This window comes from Neovison vison, chromosome 6, assembly GCF_020171115.1.
Source record: "Neovison vison isolate M4711 chromosome 6, ASM_NN_V1, whole genome shotgun sequence".
NCBI lineage: Eukaryota > Metazoa > Chordata > Mammalia > Carnivora > Mustelidae > Neogale > Neogale vison.
The window spans coordinates 222,424,497-222,440,833 of NC_058096.1; the positions used below are offsets into that span (position 1 = coordinate 222,424,497).

At 41.3% G+C, this 16,337-nt stretch overlaps 1 protein-coding gene across 1 annotated transcript in view; it reads right to left on the reverse strand.

Annotated features, from left to right (window-relative positions):
* Positions 1 to 7,383: 7,383 nt before the first annotated feature.
* Positions 7,384 to 16,337, reverse strand: part of LOC122909899 (zinc finger protein 791-like) — a 32,928-nt gene continuing 23,974 nt past the window's right edge. Inside the window, exons 2-4 of the mRNA XM_044254595.1 lie at positions 10,893 to 11,019; positions 10,285 to 10,468; positions 7,384 to 9,140 (exon numbers count right to left, since the gene is read on the reverse strand). Of these exons, the coding sequence (XP_044110530.1) occupies positions 7,532 to 9,140; positions 10,285 to 10,468; positions 10,893 to 11,019 (1,920 nt within the window). The 3' untranslated portion in view covers positions 7,384 to 7,531. The remainder of the gene's footprint in view (positions 9,141 to 10,284; positions 10,469 to 10,892; positions 11,020 to 16,337) is intronic.

Genomic DNA, 16,337 nt, shown 5'->3' on the forward strand with positions numbered 1-16,337 from the left:
CCTGTTGATCTGCCCCAGGTTGACACAGCTCAGTTCCTGTCTCCCATCAGCTGGCCTCCGATGCCCTCTGGCCCTGGGCATGGCACAAGTATGCTTGTATTTTGGGTGGAGCTGGTTGGGCTTCATGTCCGAGGGGTTGCGTAACGTGAGTAGCCCCCCCGGGACTAGGGGAAGGAAACGTACAGCAATGTGGTAGTGTGGATGGACAACAAGGATTCCGTACAGTCTTTGCAGAGAGGAGTGCTTCTAGTTATTCCAGCCACTGTCGGAATGGGCTTTCCTCTCCTGGGCTCAGTTCGCCAGGATGGCCAGTGATCGTGTGGATCCCACGCACTAATAAGGGTTGATACAGCTGCACCGAGCTATATCGGTGATAATTTGACTTCTTCTTTGCCGATTTGGATGCCTTTAATTTCCTTTTGTTGTCTGATTGCTGAGGCTAGGACTTCTAGTACTATGTTGAATAGCAGTGGTGATAATGGACATCCCTGCCGTGTTCCTGACCTTAGCAGAAAAGCTTTCATGGAAACAAATGATAATGAAAATACAACGGTTCAAAATCTGTGGGACACAACAAAGGCAGTCCTGAGAGGAAAATATATAGCGGTACAAGCTTTTCTCAAGAAACAAGAAAGGTCTCATGTACACAACCTAACCCTACACCTAAAGGAGCTGGAGAAAGAACAAGAAAGAAACCCTAAGCCCAGCAGGAGAAGAGAAATCATAAAGATCAGAGCAGAAATCAATGAAATAGAAACCAAAAAAACAATAGAACAAATCAACGAAACTAGGAGCTGGTTCTTTGAAAGAATTAATAAAATTGATAAACCCCTGGCCAGACTTATCAAAAAGAAAAGATAAAGGACCCAAATAAATAAAATTATGAATGAAAGAGGAGAGATCACAACTAACACCAAAGAAATACAAACTATTATAAGAACATACTATGAGCAACTCTACGCCAACAAATTTGACAATCTGGAAGAAATGGATGCATTCCTAGAAACATATAAACTACCACAATTGAACCAGGAAGAAATAGAAAGCCTGAACAGACCCATAACTAGTAAGGAGATTGAAACAGTCATTAAAAATCTCCAAACAAACAAAAGCCCAGGGCCAGACGGCCTCCCGGGGGAATTCTACCAAACATTTAAAGAAGAACTAATTCCTATTCTCCTGAAACTGTTCCAAAAAATAGAAATGGAAGGAAAACTTCCAAATTCATTTTATGAGGCCAGCATCACCTTGATCCCAAAACCAGACAAGGATCCCATCAAAAAAGAGAGCTATAGATCAATATCCTTGATGAACACAGATGCGAAAATTCTCACCAAAATACTAGCCAATAGGATTCAACAGTATATTCTTTTTTTTTTTTTTAAATTGGATTTATTTACTTTTTTTGTTTGTTTTATCTTTCATATATTTACACAGTTCAAAATGATATTCACAGCATCTTCTAAATTTTGGCCAATGAGAGAGATCATAAGTAGGCAGAGGCAGGCAGAGAGAGAGGGGGAAGGCAGGCTCCACGCTGAGCAGAGAGCCCGACGCGGGGCTCGATCCCAGGACCCTGAGATCATGACCTGAGCCGAAGGCAGAGGCTTAACCCCCTGAGCCACCCAGGTGCCTGTGATCATTTGTTCTTTTTTTTTTTAAATTTTATTTATTTGACAGAAATCACAAGTAGGCAGAGAGGCAGGCAGAGAGAGAGAGAGAGAGGAGAAAACAGGCTCCCTGCGGAGCAGAGAGCCCAACGTAGAATCATATGGTATTTGTGTCTCATGGGTTTATTTCACGTAGGATAATGTCCTCAAGAGCCATCTGTCGCACTACACATTGCAATTTCCTTCCTTTTTAAGTTTGAAAAACAGCCCATTAAGTGTATGGCCTCCATCTGGCTTCTCTGTTCATCCATCAGTGGACATGTGAGTTGCTTGCACATTTTAGCTATTGTGGATAACGCCAATATGAACACGCGTGTACCAACATCTCTTCAAGATTCTGCTCTTAGTTCTGTTGGGTATATACCCAGAAGTGGAATTGCTGGATAAGACGGTAATTCTATTTTACATTTTTCAGCAACTACCATAGTATTTTGCACAGTGGCTTTCCCATTTTATCAACAGTGTACAAGGGTTCGTTTCTCCACATCCTCAACATTTGTTTCTAGTTTGCTTTTAGAAGCAACCCCATTGTGTTTGAAGTGGTATGATATTGTAGTTTTAATTTGCATTTCCCTAATGATTAATGATGTTTTTTTAAAAAAATTTTATTTACTTATTTGACAGATCACAAGCAGGCAGAGAGGCAGACAGAGAGAGGGGAGGGGGGAAGCAGGCTCCCTGCTGAGCAGAGAGCCTGATGTGGGGCTCGACCCCAGGACCCTGAGATCATGACCTGAATCAAAGGCAGAGGCTTAACCCACTGAGCCACCCAGGCACCCCATGATGTCATTTTTTTAAAAGATTTTATTTATTTATTTGACAGAGATCATAAGTAGGCAGAGAGGCAGGCAGAGAGAGAGGAGGAAGCAGGCTCCCTGCTGAGCAGAGAGCCCGATGCGGGGCTCGATCCCAGAACCCTGGGATCATGACCTGAGCCGAAGGCAGAGGCTTTAACCCATTGAAAAACATGTCATGTGTTTTTTAATGTGCTTATTGGACACGTATGTATATTCTCTAGAGAATGTCTTTTGAAGTCCTTTGTTAATGTTGAATTAGGTTTGGGTTTTTGGGTTGTTGCATTTTAGATGTTCTTATCCTGGGTATTAGTCTCATCAAATATGTGGATTTTTCAGCTATTTTCTCTCATTCTGTGGGTTGACATTTTACTATGTTGATACTGTCTTAGATGTACAGAATTTTCAAATTTTCATGAACCCAAATTGGTCTATTTTTTCTCTTTTTTAAAGATTTATTTGGCAGAGAGCACAAGCAGGGGGAGCAGCAAGCTCCCCGCTGAGCAGGAAGCCCAATGTGGAACTCGATCTTAGGACCCTGAAATCATGACCTGAGCTGAAAGCAGACGCTTAACCGTCTAAGCTACCCAGGTGCCCCTATTTTTCTTTTGTTACTTGTGACTTTGGCGTTATAGTTAAGAAATCACTGCCACATCCAATGTTACAAAGCTTTTCTTCTGTTTCCTTCTAAGAGTTTTATTGTTTTAGGGCTTACATGTAGGTTGTTGATCCATCTTGAATAATGTCTGAATATGTTATTAGGTGAGGATTCCACTTCATCTTTTCCATGGGGATGTCCAGTTCCCCAAGCACCATTTATCGAAAGACTGTCCTTTCCCCACTGAATAATCTTGGCACACTTACCAAAATCAGTTGACCAGGGGCGCCTGGGTGGCTTAGTCAGTGACGTGTCTGCCTTCAGCTCAGATCATGATCCCAGGGTCCTGGGATTTAGCCCCACATCGGGCCCTCTGCTCAGCAGGAAGCCTGCTTTTTCTTCGCTCTCTGCCTGTTGCTCCCCCTGCTTGTTCACAGGATCTGACAAATAAATAAAAATCTAAAAGAAAAGAAAAAAAAAAACCAAACAACTGTATTTAAACCTTGCACATATGATGTGTTTCCATTATTAGATCTTTTTTTTCAGCAATGATTTGTAGTTTTGCCTTGTATGAGTCTTTTGCCTCATTGGTTAAGTCCTGAATATTTTATTCATTTTGATGCTATTTTAGTTAGAATTGGTTTGTAATTTTCTTTTCCTATTGTTTATTGTATTTAGAAGTGAAACAAATTTGTGTTACCTTTTTATCCTGATACTTTGTTAAACTCGTTTATTTTTAATGGTTTTGTGTGCGTAAATGGACTCTTTAGAATTTTCTGTATGTAAGATGTACAGATATAATTTTTATTCCTTTCCAAAGCTGGATGCTTATTTGTTTTCTTTGCCTAATTACTCTGGGTATAACTTCTGTACCATGTTACATGGGAGTGGTGAAAGTCATTCTTATTCCTGATCTTAGAGAAAAAGGGCTTTCAGTCTCACCACGGAGTGTAATGTTCTCTGTGGGATTTTCATATATGGATTTTATAGTATTGAGGTCGTTCCCTTCTACTCTTAGCTGATGGAGTGTTACAAAAGGAAGTTGGATTTCATCATGTGCTGCTTCTGCATCAGTTTAAGGTAAAAATTCGATTTCTTACCTTCATTCTGTTAATGTGCATTGCATGGATTTATTTTTGTATGCTGAGCCATTCTTGCATTCCAGTAGTAAATCCCACTTCATCGTGGTGTGCGGGCCTTTCAGTTTGCTGCTGAATTCTATCTGCTAGTATTTTGCTGGCGAGTTTTACACACAAATTCTTATGGGCTACTGGTGTGTAGTTTTGTTTCCTTGTCGAATCCTTGGCTTTTCTATCAGGATGCTTGTCTCATAGCTTAAAAGGTGTTCTTTTCTCTTCAATTTTTTGGGGGAAAATTTTGTTAAGTATTAATATTCTTCTTTAAATTGTTTGGTACAATTCACCAGTAAAGCCATCAGGTTCAGGACTTTTCTTTGGGAGGGTTTTGATCACTTATTCAATTTCTTTATTAGTATAGGTGTTTGGATTTTCTGTTGCTTCATGACTGATTCTCAGCAGGTTTTGTGTTTTTAGGAATTTGCCTGTTCCATCTCGGTGTCCAATTTGTTGATGTACATTTCTTCATGTTCTTTTGTAGTCCTTTCTGCTTCTGTAGCCTCAGTAGCAATGTCCTCACTGCCTTTTGGATTTTAATAATTTGAGTCTTCTCTTTCTTAGTCCGCCTAGCTAAATGTTTGTCAGTTTTGTTGATCTGAAAGAACCAAGTTTTAATTTTTTTCTCTTTAATTTTCTCTATTATTTTTCTATTTTACTTTTCATTTATCTCTGCTCTAATCTTTATTATTTCCTTCCTTCTCCTAGGTTTTGATTTGCTTCTTCTTGCTCCACTTCTTAGGTTGTGAAGTCAGATTGCTGAATTGAAGTCTTATTTTTTCTTGTTTTTTAATATAAGTATCTGTAGATTACAAATTCTCCCTTAGCAATGCTGTTGCTACACTCTGTATGTTTTGGTATTATTTTCCTTTTCATTTCTCTCAAGTACCTTTAAATTCCCCTTGGGATGCCTTTTTTCGTGTGCTTGATTACTTTAAAGTACAATAATTACTGTTACTGTCCAAGAAAAGGCACTGCTGCTGAGGGGAACCATATGCTGTTAAGGTTGACGATAAGGTTAAGGTTTGTGACATTAAAAAGTTACCACATCCGTCCATGCACGTCTCTGAATTTGAAAAAGGTGGTAACAATTTGAAATACTTGAAAAACTAAAATAATGAGAAAATAATAATGTTTCAAAGAGTATTTAAGTTGAAACTGGAGAATGAGTAGTGTTTATGTTCTCCCCACGTATGTTTCTCTTTGGTGTTTTACAAAGAAAGTGGTCAGGCTGGGGTGTACAAGAGAACCAGTAGTGGGGGACTGAGGGACATTGGGTGGCTGAGCACATGATGTACCTTTGTGATAGCCTTGGTAGTTCTGACACTGTTGTATGTGACTGTGCATGTGTTGAGCTGTGTGGCTCTGGGGATTGCTGTGGCTTGTGACATGGATCCTGCCACTGTTTCCAGCCTTAGAGACCTGCTCCCTAATGGGCCAGGTGTGCATCTCCCATGGTGCTTCTCAGGAGGAGGACACATCTGTTCTTGAGGTGGGAACTTCAGAGCTGGGAGAGATCTCAGGACAGCTGCTGGAGAGACACACTGCTGGTGCCCAAGGATAAGGATGCCCCAAACAGGGTCTCACTGGTTAGACTGGCTGGTCTTTTGTCTTGTAGCTACAGCATTCCCAAAGTACAGGACTCAGAACATGGTCACAATTGTTGCCAAGATTTCTCACAGGGAAAGGATAAGAGGAATAGGCCCGTGGGCCCACGCTGGGAAAGCAAGACACAAGCCCCCACTCTCAGCCAGACCTTTCCTGTGGAAGGGCTGTATGGAAGAGGAATAAAAGCATTTCCACACAAAAATGTTTTCCTACCGCTTTCCCAGACACATCCCATTTGAGATAAAATGTTAAGTCTTCAAAAACAGATTTGCACAACCTTTCATTCATTTTGTCCTGATGTGGCCCAGAGATGACGATGTTTCTGGAAATGTGTCCATCACCTTTGTACAGCGTCTGCTCCAGGAGAAAGGGGAGGGAAGGCGGCTCAGGCTGCCAGGAAGCAGAGCACAACTCTGTAGGGGGTCAACACCATGAGCCCGATGTCAGGAGTGGGTGGAGAGGCCACTGTGCCTGAGCTGTGCCCTCCCCAGATGAACCGCTTTGGGTGGGAATTACAAGTCAGCAATACAACAGTCTGTATCAGATGACTGCAGTACTGTCTGTCTATGATAATTGTAAACGTTAAACGTTTATGTCCATTTACTCCATCCATCCTGGTGCAAGGGGCACAAACAAAGACTGCTAAACCCACTTTTCTTAATCACTGAAAATTTACTCAGACCCCTAGTAGTAAAGTCAGCATTTACAGTGTTAACATTATAGTCGCCAATCAAGATCCCGGCTGGAATGCAAGAGAGGCCAGTGGAGTGGCCCACTGCAGCCAGAGCTGGTCACGAATGCAGCCTGCAATTCTGCTACCAGGATGTTCAAACACCCACACCCACACCCATGTGCAAAGCACTGGAAAGCCCTGCTCTGTGATGGCCATTTAGTCATAAGCGCATACCGCGTGGCCTAAACCTTTTAACCATCAAGAAATGAAGCTTGAAGCATATTCCTACCTCCACTCCCCATGGTTCTTATTATAATTGGAAGACACACCTTAGTTCACAGAACCTAGAAGGACAAGGTTTATTACTCGCAAGTCCTGGGAAGTACACAGTACACCTGGGGCCACGCAGCAAGGCTGTAAGAGTGAATGCAGACCTACTGTTCTGCCTATTTTGGGGTCAAGGGTTTTGCAGGTTGACTCTTTAGTAGGAACTTCACTGGTGGAGGGTGGCCTGCTTCTGTACCGGATGGTTCTGCCGGTAACTGCAGTCTACAGCCAACTATGTTTAGTCCACATGGAGGTCTTTGACACAGAAGCCGCAGCAGTCCAACGCTGTCAGGTGCTACGTTATAATCTTACGCTCACTGTCACGCACTTATACTACAATACACTATATGAGAGTTAAACTCTGCGTCACATAAAAGCACACTTCACATTACCGTAGCACTACCAAGAAAGAAAATGGTTTTAACTGAAAAACCTGGCAAAAAAACAGAACACTTTTCAAACTTCCACATCCTCGCTGAAGGAGGACTTAAGAGTTCTTACATGAGCACTTATTTGTCAAAGAACCGGAAATTCACTATTTAGGGGTCCAGTGTTAAATGAGGTAATGAAAAACACAATACCATGTTTATAACTTCTGTATTTCCTTCCAGAGTATAATACATGAATTAGTGCAAGATATTTTAACATTACTTACAATTACCGAATCTCTCTCTAGAAAGCCTGGCCTAACAAACATTCTTCCAATGTTACATGCATTTCTGGGGCTGCTACCCAGTGTGCATCCTCATGTGGTTTCGAAAGGATGAGGGCCACTTGAAGGCTTTCCCACATTGTTTACATTTATGGGGTTTCTCTCCAGTGTGCATCCTCACATGCTTTTGTAATGATGAGGACCAACTAAAGGCTTTCCCACATTGTGCACACTCATAAGGCTTCTCTCCAGTGTGAGTCCGCACGTGGCCTTGGAAGGATCTGGAAGAAGTGAAGGCTCTCCCACAATTCTCACATTTATACAGTTTCTCCTCAGTGTGTCTTCTTACATGTTCTCGAAAGGTTGAGGGCCAAATGAAGGCTTTTCCACACTGTTTACACTCATAAGGTTTCTCCCCAGTGTGGGTTCTCATGTGCCCCTGGAAGGACTTGGGGGAACTGAAAGCTTTCCCACAGAACTCACAGTTATACAGCTTCTCCCCAGTGTGCACCCTCAGATGTACTCGGAAGGTTTCAGGCCAACTGAAGACTTTCCCACATTCCTTACACTCATAGGGCTTCTCTCCAGTGTGTGTCTTTTCATGTCGTTGGAAAGACTGGGGATAACTGAAGGTTTTCCCACACTGTCTGCACTTATAGGGCTTCTCTCCGGTGTGTGTTAACATGTGTCTTCGAAAGGTAGAAGGATAAATGAAGGCTTTCCCACATTCCTTACACTTATGTGGCTTCTCCCCAGTGTGGGTTCTCACGTGTCTAGTGAGACTGGCAAACCCGTGGAAGGCTTTGCCGCATTGCTTGCATTCATAAGTTTTCTCTGCTGTGTGACTCTTTTTATGTTGAGCAAGGGAGTACGGGTGTCGAAAAGTTTTCCCACATAACTTACATTCATAGGGCTTCTCCCCAGTGTGTGTTATCATGTGCCTTTGAAAGACAGAGGGATAAATAAAGACTTTCCCACATTCCTTACACTTGTATGGCTTTTCTCCAGTGTGAGTTCGCACATGCCCAGTGAAACTGGAGAACTCATGGAAGGTTTTCCCACACTGCCTGCATTCATAGGTTTTCCCTGAAGTGTGAATCTTCATATGTTGAGTGAGAGAGTAAGAATGGTGGAAGGCTTTTCTGCATAACTTACATTCATAGGGCCTCTCCTCTGTGTGTGTTACCACGTGTCTTTGAAAGATTGAGGGATAAATGAAGGCTTTCCCACATTCCTTACACTTATATGGCTTTTCCCCAGTGTGTGTTTTCACGTGTCTAGTAAGACTGGAGAACTCTTGGAAGGTTTTCCCACACTGCTTGCATTCATAGTTTCTCTCCGGAGTGTGCATCCAGATATGCTGTGTGAGAGAATAGAAATAAGGAAAGGTTTTCCCACATAATTTACATCCATAGGGCTTCTCTCCAGTGTGAGTTCTCAGGCATGTGCCACAAATGCAAGCCTCCTGGTGTTCCTGACACAGGTGTGGTTTTTGTCCACAGTGAGATCTGACGTGCCTTTTAAGGGAAGAAAGATGCATGAAGCCTTTCCCACACTTGGTGCATTCATAGAGTTTTACTCCTGTGGAAATATTCTTGCAGAAATTAAAATGAGGAAGCTGGCTGCAAGTTTCTCTGTGCTGATTTCTTTCTTTACTTTCACAGAATCTCTCTGTTGCAGGATTTCTGTTAGAAGTCAGAAACAGTTTATCAATATTATGTTTATTAATGATTTGTTATTAGCAACTAGTAAGTATTAGAACCAGATGGCTAACTGCATTCTAGTATCCAGAAGGTTTTCTACCCTCTTCAGATTGTCTTAAAGTTAACTAAATGCCCTAGAAGCGACCTCTGTCATGTTCACTGTTCATACTGTTTATCATGTATGGGGTCTTCCTAAAAGAGTGTCTAACTGAGGGGTGCCTGGGTGGATCAGTGAGTTAAGCCTCTGCCTTTGGCTCAGGTCATGATGCCAGGGCCCTGGGATTGAGCCCCACATTGGGCTCTCTGCTCTGCAGGGAGCCTGCTTCCTCCTCTCGCTCTCCCTGCCTTTCTGCCTACTTGTGATCTCTGTCTGTCAAATAAATAAAATATTTTTTAAAAAAAGTGTCTAACTGAGGTATGCTTCAAACACTTGATGTCGCCGTCAAGTTTTTTTTTTTTTTTAAAGATTTTATTTATTCATTTGACAGAGAGAGATCACAAGTAGGCAGAGAGGCAGGCAGAGAGAGAGAGGAGGAAGCAGGCTCCCCGCCGAGCAGAAAGCCCGATGCGGGACTCGATCCCAGGACCCCGAGATCATGACCCGAGCCGAAGGCAGCGCCGTCAAGTTTTTAAAAACCTTCCTAGAGGGCGCCTGGGTGGCTCAGTGGGTTGGGCCGCTACCTTCGGCTCAGGTCATGATCTCAGAGTCCTGGGATCGAGTCCCGCATCGGGCTCTCTGCTCAGCAGGGAGCCTGCTTCCTCCTCTCTCTCTCTGCCTGCCTCTCTGCCTACTTGTGATCTCTCTGTCAAATAAATAAATAAAATCTTAAAAAAAAAAAACAAAAACAAAAACAAAAAAAAAACAAAACCTTCCTAGAATCTGAAATAGATTTGGGGGCACCTGGTTGGCTCAGTCAGTTAACTGTCTGCTGTCAGCTCAGGTCATGATCTCAGGGTCCTGGGATCAAGCCCTGTGTCATGCTTCATCCTCTCCCTCTGTCCCTCTCCCACCCCCTTGTCCTCTCTAAAATAGATTTGGAGCTTGGTTTTTAGTTTTTTTAATCTCATGACATACCAAAACTCTGTCCTAGGATTAATACTGCTTTACCTTATGAACACATCTCACCTCTGATGTCTTGCATGGTTTCCATGTTGCTCTTTAGTGCTGTCATCTTCCCAATTTTTTTCTAAAATGTAGGCACAAGAATGATTTCTTGTGAATTTTGCCATTTTCTGTTCAATAGATTTTTTTTTTTCAAGCGTATCCTGTTGAGAAACCAACCCACTGGCTTTAAACAGTGTTTCATAATCTGAAACAAAAAGGTGAATGAACATATTAAAGGAGGAAGGAACTTATGAGTAAAGAAAGACTGAGGACTTTAGTGCTTTCAGCACTTCACCAGTGGCAGGCAGGAGGGGCCAGAGGGGTTGGCAATTTACTAACTATCAAGTTTGCCAAGAAACTTCTCTGTGAACCAAAACAACAGATGAAGCCAGTCCCCCACTATCAATAAGCCAAGGAAGCTTCAAGTCTGAACCAAGACAAAAATAAGTTTAATGTACACATTCCCACTGCCATGGAGACATTACTATATTGCAGGTCCGAGATGGCTGTGACCATGTCTGTTTTTACTTTCCAGTGCATTCCTTTTCCACATTTCAAATTGTGGGAAAGCACCGACAAGAGATACTTGTTTACTAAATGACAAAGTGAAGGCCTGCCGCCATTCTTACCCACTGAGACCAGATTCTGGAAAGTTTCCAGCATCACATCTCTATAGAGGTTCCTCTGCATAGAATCCAGCAAGGCCCACTCCTCCAGGGTGAAGTCCACTGCCACATCCTCAAAGACCACCAAGTCCTGAAACATACAAATGTGTGCAAGAGGAAGGTGAGTCTGAAAGCACTGGGAAACTAAATCAGTTCGTAGGAAGTTGAAATCCAACCCTCTGGTCTCTCAATATGTGCTCAGACTCCAACAGGCTTAAGTGCACCACTAAGGAGTCAACCATGACACAACATTTATCATGACTGCTCTCATCTTACAAATAGCTTCGGGTCTCATTGAACAAGCAGACCAGAGCACACCTAGTTGAATCTCACCCAACTCTGGCCAAGGTCCAAACTGCCCCGCTGCAGGCAGGGAGAGCCTCCGTAAATGACTGAACTGAGGGACAGAGCAGCCAAAACACAACAGTCAGTGCATGCAGCACATACCAGAGACAATTCCTGAAACACCAGCCCCTAAACATTATATGACTCTTCATAAAGCCATTACTCTCAGAAGCAGGAAACGTTAAGAGGCTTTCCTAATACACAGAAGAAGACAGAAACCTAGACAAAATGCCAACACAGAGAAATTGACCCCAAAAGAAAGAACATGAAAAGGTCATGGTAAGGGATCTAATTGAAACAGATACAAGTAATATGCTTGATGTTGAATTTAAAACAACAATCATAAAGGATACGTCGGGCTTGAGAAAAGCATGGAAGACATCAGGGAGACACCACAGATATAAAAGAGCTAAAGATAGGCTGGGGATGCCTGGGTGGCTCAGTCATTGAGCGTCTGCCTTTGGCTCAGGTCATGATCCCAGTCCTGGGTTTGAATCTCGAATTAGGCTCCCTGCTCAGCAGGAAGCCTGATTCTCCCTCTCCCACTCCCCCTGCTTGTGTTCCTTCTCTTGCTGTGTCTGTCAAATAAATTAAATCTTTAAAAAAAAAACCAACAACCCAACAATGTGAGATTTGACAAATCAAGTGGATGTAATGACCACAAAAATGGAAGAAACTAAGGAATGAATAATTTACCTAGAAGATAAAATTATTTATTTTTTTAAAAGACTTTATCTATTTATCTGACAGACAGAGATCACAAGTAGACAGAGAGGCAGGCAGAGAGAGAGAGAAGCAGGCTTCCCACTGAGCAGAGCCCGATGTGCAGCTCGATCCCAGGATCCTGGGATCAAGACCCGAGCTGAAGGCAGAGGCTTTAACCCACTGAGCCACCCAGGTGTCCCTAGGAGATAAAATTATTTAAAATAATGAAGCTGTACACAATAGAGAAAGAATAATGGATCATGAAAGCAGACTTAGGGAACTCAGTGACTCCATCAAACAAAATAACATTCATATCATAAGAGTCCCAGAAAAAGAGAGAGAAAAAGAAACAAAAGTTATGGGAAGAAATAATAGCTGAAAACTTCCCTAAGCTGGGTAAGGAAACAGACATCCAAATACAGGACGTACAGAGAACTCCCATCAAAATAAACAAAAGTAGGCTAACACCAAGACATATTGTATTTAAGTTTGTAAAATACAATGATAAAGAAAAAATCCTAAAAGCATCAAGAGAAAGGAAGTCCCTGACTTCCAAGGGAGCACAAATAAGGACAGCAGCTACCTCTCCACAGAAACGGGGGAAGCCGAAAGGGAGCGGCAAGATATATTCAATGTGCTGAATGGGAAAAACCGGCAGCTCAGAATACCCAATGCAGCAAAGCTATCATTCAGAATAGGAGAGAGAAAGAATTGGCCAAAAAAACAAAAACTAAAGGAGTTCATGACCACTAAACAAGCCCTGCAAGAAGTATTAACGAGGACTTATTTGGAAGGGGAAAACAGACCCAAAGTAACAAAGACTAGGAAAAAAAAAAACAACTCCAGAAACAATGATAAAACAATTAATTAAATGGCATTAAATGTATACCGATCAATAATTATGCTGAATGTAAGTGGACTAATGGCTCTAATCAAAGACAGGGTGTCACTATGGTTAAAAAAAACAAAACCCTGGGCACCTGGGTGGCTCAGTCATTAAGCATCTGCCTTCAGCTCAGGTCATGATCCTGGGGTAATGGGATTGAGCCCCTCATCGGGCTCCCTGCTCAGTGGGGAGCCTGATACTCCCTCTCTCACTCCCCTTGCTCGAGTCCCCTCTATCACTGTGTCTCTGTCAAATAAATAAATAATTAAAAAAAAAAAACCCTCCATATGCTGCCTATGAGAGACTAATTTTAGACCTAAAGAGACCTGCAAATTGAAAGTGAGAGGATGGAGAAAAAATTTATCATGCTAACAACATCAAAAGAAAGCCAGAGTAGCAATACCTGTATCAGACAAACTAGGTTTTAAAGCAAAGACTTAACAAGAGATAAAGAAGGGCACTATGTCATAATAAAGGGGAGTACCCAATGAGAAGATCTAACAATTGTAAATATTTATGCTCTCAACTTGGGAGGACCTAAATATATAAAACAATTAATAACAAACTTAAAAGAACTCATTGATAATAGTACAATAATAGTACGCAACTTTAACATCCCCATTTACAGAAATGGACAGATCACCTAAGCAGAAAATCAATAAGGAAGCAATGGCTCTGAATGACACAGTGGACCAGATGGACTTAACAGATATGCTCAGAACATTTCAACCTAAAGTAGCAGGATATGCATTCCTTTTGAGTGTACATGCAACATTCATCAGGCAGGTCACACACTGGGTCACATATCAGGCCTCAACAATTGCAAAAAGACTGAGATCATACCAAGCATATTTTATGAACACAACACTTGAACACTATGTTCAAGTTTCAACACTATGAAACTTGAAGTCAACCACAAGAAAAAAATTGGAAAGACCACAAATACATGGAGATTAAAGAACATCCTACTAAAGAATGAATGGGTCAACCAGGAAATTAAAGAAAAAAACTTTAAAAATCCACGGAAACAAAATTGAGATGCAGCAGAAGTGGTCATAAGAGGAAAGTCTGTAGCGATACAGCCCTACTTCAAGAAGCAAGAAAAATCTCAGAGAAAAACAACCTAATCTTACACCTAAAGGACCTAGAAAAGAACCACAAATGAAGCCTAAAGCTAGCAGAAAAAGGGAAATAAAAAAGACTAGAGCAGAAATAAATAATAGAGAAACTAAAAAAACCAAAAAACAAGAAACAAAACAAACAGTGCAAAGGTTCAATGAAACCAGGAGCTGGTTCTCTGAAAAAACTAACGAAATTGATAAACCCCTAGTCAGACATATTATAAAGAAAAGAGAGGAGCACCCGGGTGGCTCAGTCATTAAGCATCTGCCTTCCACTCAGGTCATGATCCCAGGGTCCTGGGATCAAGCCCTGCATTGGGCTCCCTCTCTTGCTGTGTCTCTGTCAAATGAGTAAATAAAACCTTTAAAAAAAGAGAAAGGACTCAAGTAAATAAAATCACAAATGAGAGAAAAGAAGTAACAGCACAGAAATATAAACAATTATGAAAATATTATGACAAATTATATGCCACCAAATTGGACAATCTGGAAGAAATGGGTAAATTCCTAAAAACATATGAACTACCAAAACTGAAACAGGAGGAAATAGAAAACTTGAACAGACCCATAACCAGCAAAGAAATTGAATCACTAATCAAAAAATCTCACAACAAAGAAAAGTCCAGGGCCAGGTGGCCTCCCAGGTGAATGCTACCAAACATTTAAAGAAGAGTTAATACCCATTCTTCCCAAACTGGTCCAAAAAAAAAAAAAAAAAGAAAAAAGAAAAAGAAAGAAATGGAAAGAAAACGTTCTACAAGGCCAGCATCACCCTGATTCCAAAACCAGACAAAGATTCCACTAAAAAAGAGAACTACAGGCCAAATCCCGGATGAACAAGATTGCAAACATTTTTCTTGGGGGGGGGGATGCAAAAATTCTTAACAAAATACTAGCAAATCAAATTTAACACTACTAAAAGAATCATTCACTGCAATCAAGTGGGATTTGTTCCTGGGCTGCAAGAGTGGTTCAATATTCAGAACTCAGTCAACATGATACACGACATTAATAAAAGAAAGAATAAGAACCATATGATCCTCTCAACAGAGGCAGAAAAAGCATTTGAGGGGCGCCTGGGTGTCTCAGTGGGTTAAAACCTCTGCCTTCAGCTTGGGTCATGATCTCAGGGTCCTGGGATTGAGCCCCACATCGGGCTCTCTGCTCAGCAGGGAGTCTGATTCTCCCTCTCTTTGCCTGCCTCTCTGCCTACTTGTGATCTCTGTCAAATAAATAAATAAAAATAAAATCTTTAAAAAAAAAAAAAGAAAAGCACTTGACAAAATACAGCATTCATTCATTCAAGATAAAATCCTTCAACCAAGTAGGGTCAGAGGGAACATACCTCAACATAATAAAGGCCATATATGAAAAACCCACAGCTAATATCATCCTCAATGGGGAAAGTCTCACCGCTTTTCTTCTACAGTTGGGAACAAGGCAGGGGATGTCTACTCTCACCCCTGTAATTTAACATGGTATTGGAAGTTCTAGCCTAAGCAGTCAGACATCAAAAAGAAATAAAAGGCATCCAAATTGGCAAGAAAAAAGTAAAATTTTCACTATTTCCAGATGACGTGATACTCTATACAGAAAATCCAAAAAACTCCACCAAAATATTGCTAGAATTGATACATAAAATTCAGTAAAATCGCAGGAAACAAAATCAGTGTACAGAAATGTATTGCATTTCTATACACCAATACTGAGGCATCAGAAATCAAGAGTATATCCCATTTACAATTGCAACAAAAATCAAAAGATACTGAGGAATAAATCTAACCAAAGAGGTAAAAGATCTGTACTCTGAAAACTCTAAAACAGTGATGAAAGAAATTGAAGATGACATAAAGAAATGGAACATGGATTAGAAGAACAAACATTACTAAAATGTCTATACTACCCAAAGCAATCTACACATTTAATGCAATTCCTATCAAAATATCACCAGCATTTTTCACAGAGCTAGAACAAATACTGCTAAAATCTGGGGACGCCTGGGTGGCGCAGTTGGTTAAACGACTGCCTCCGGCTCAGGGCGTGATCCTGGAGTCCCGGGATCAAGTCCCACATCAGGCTCCCAGCTCCATGGGGAGTCTGTTTCGCTCTCTGACCTTCTCCTCGCTCATTCTCTCTCTCACTGTCTCTCTCTCTCAAATAAATAAAATAAAATCTTTAAAAAAAAAAAAGAAAAATAACAAATACTGCTAAAATCTGTATGGAACCACAAAAGACCCCAAACAGCCAAAGCAATCCTGAAAAGGAAAGGAAAAGCTGGAGGCATCGTAATTCCATACTTTAAGCTGTATTACAAAGCAGTAGTCATCACAACAGTATGATAGTGGCACAAAA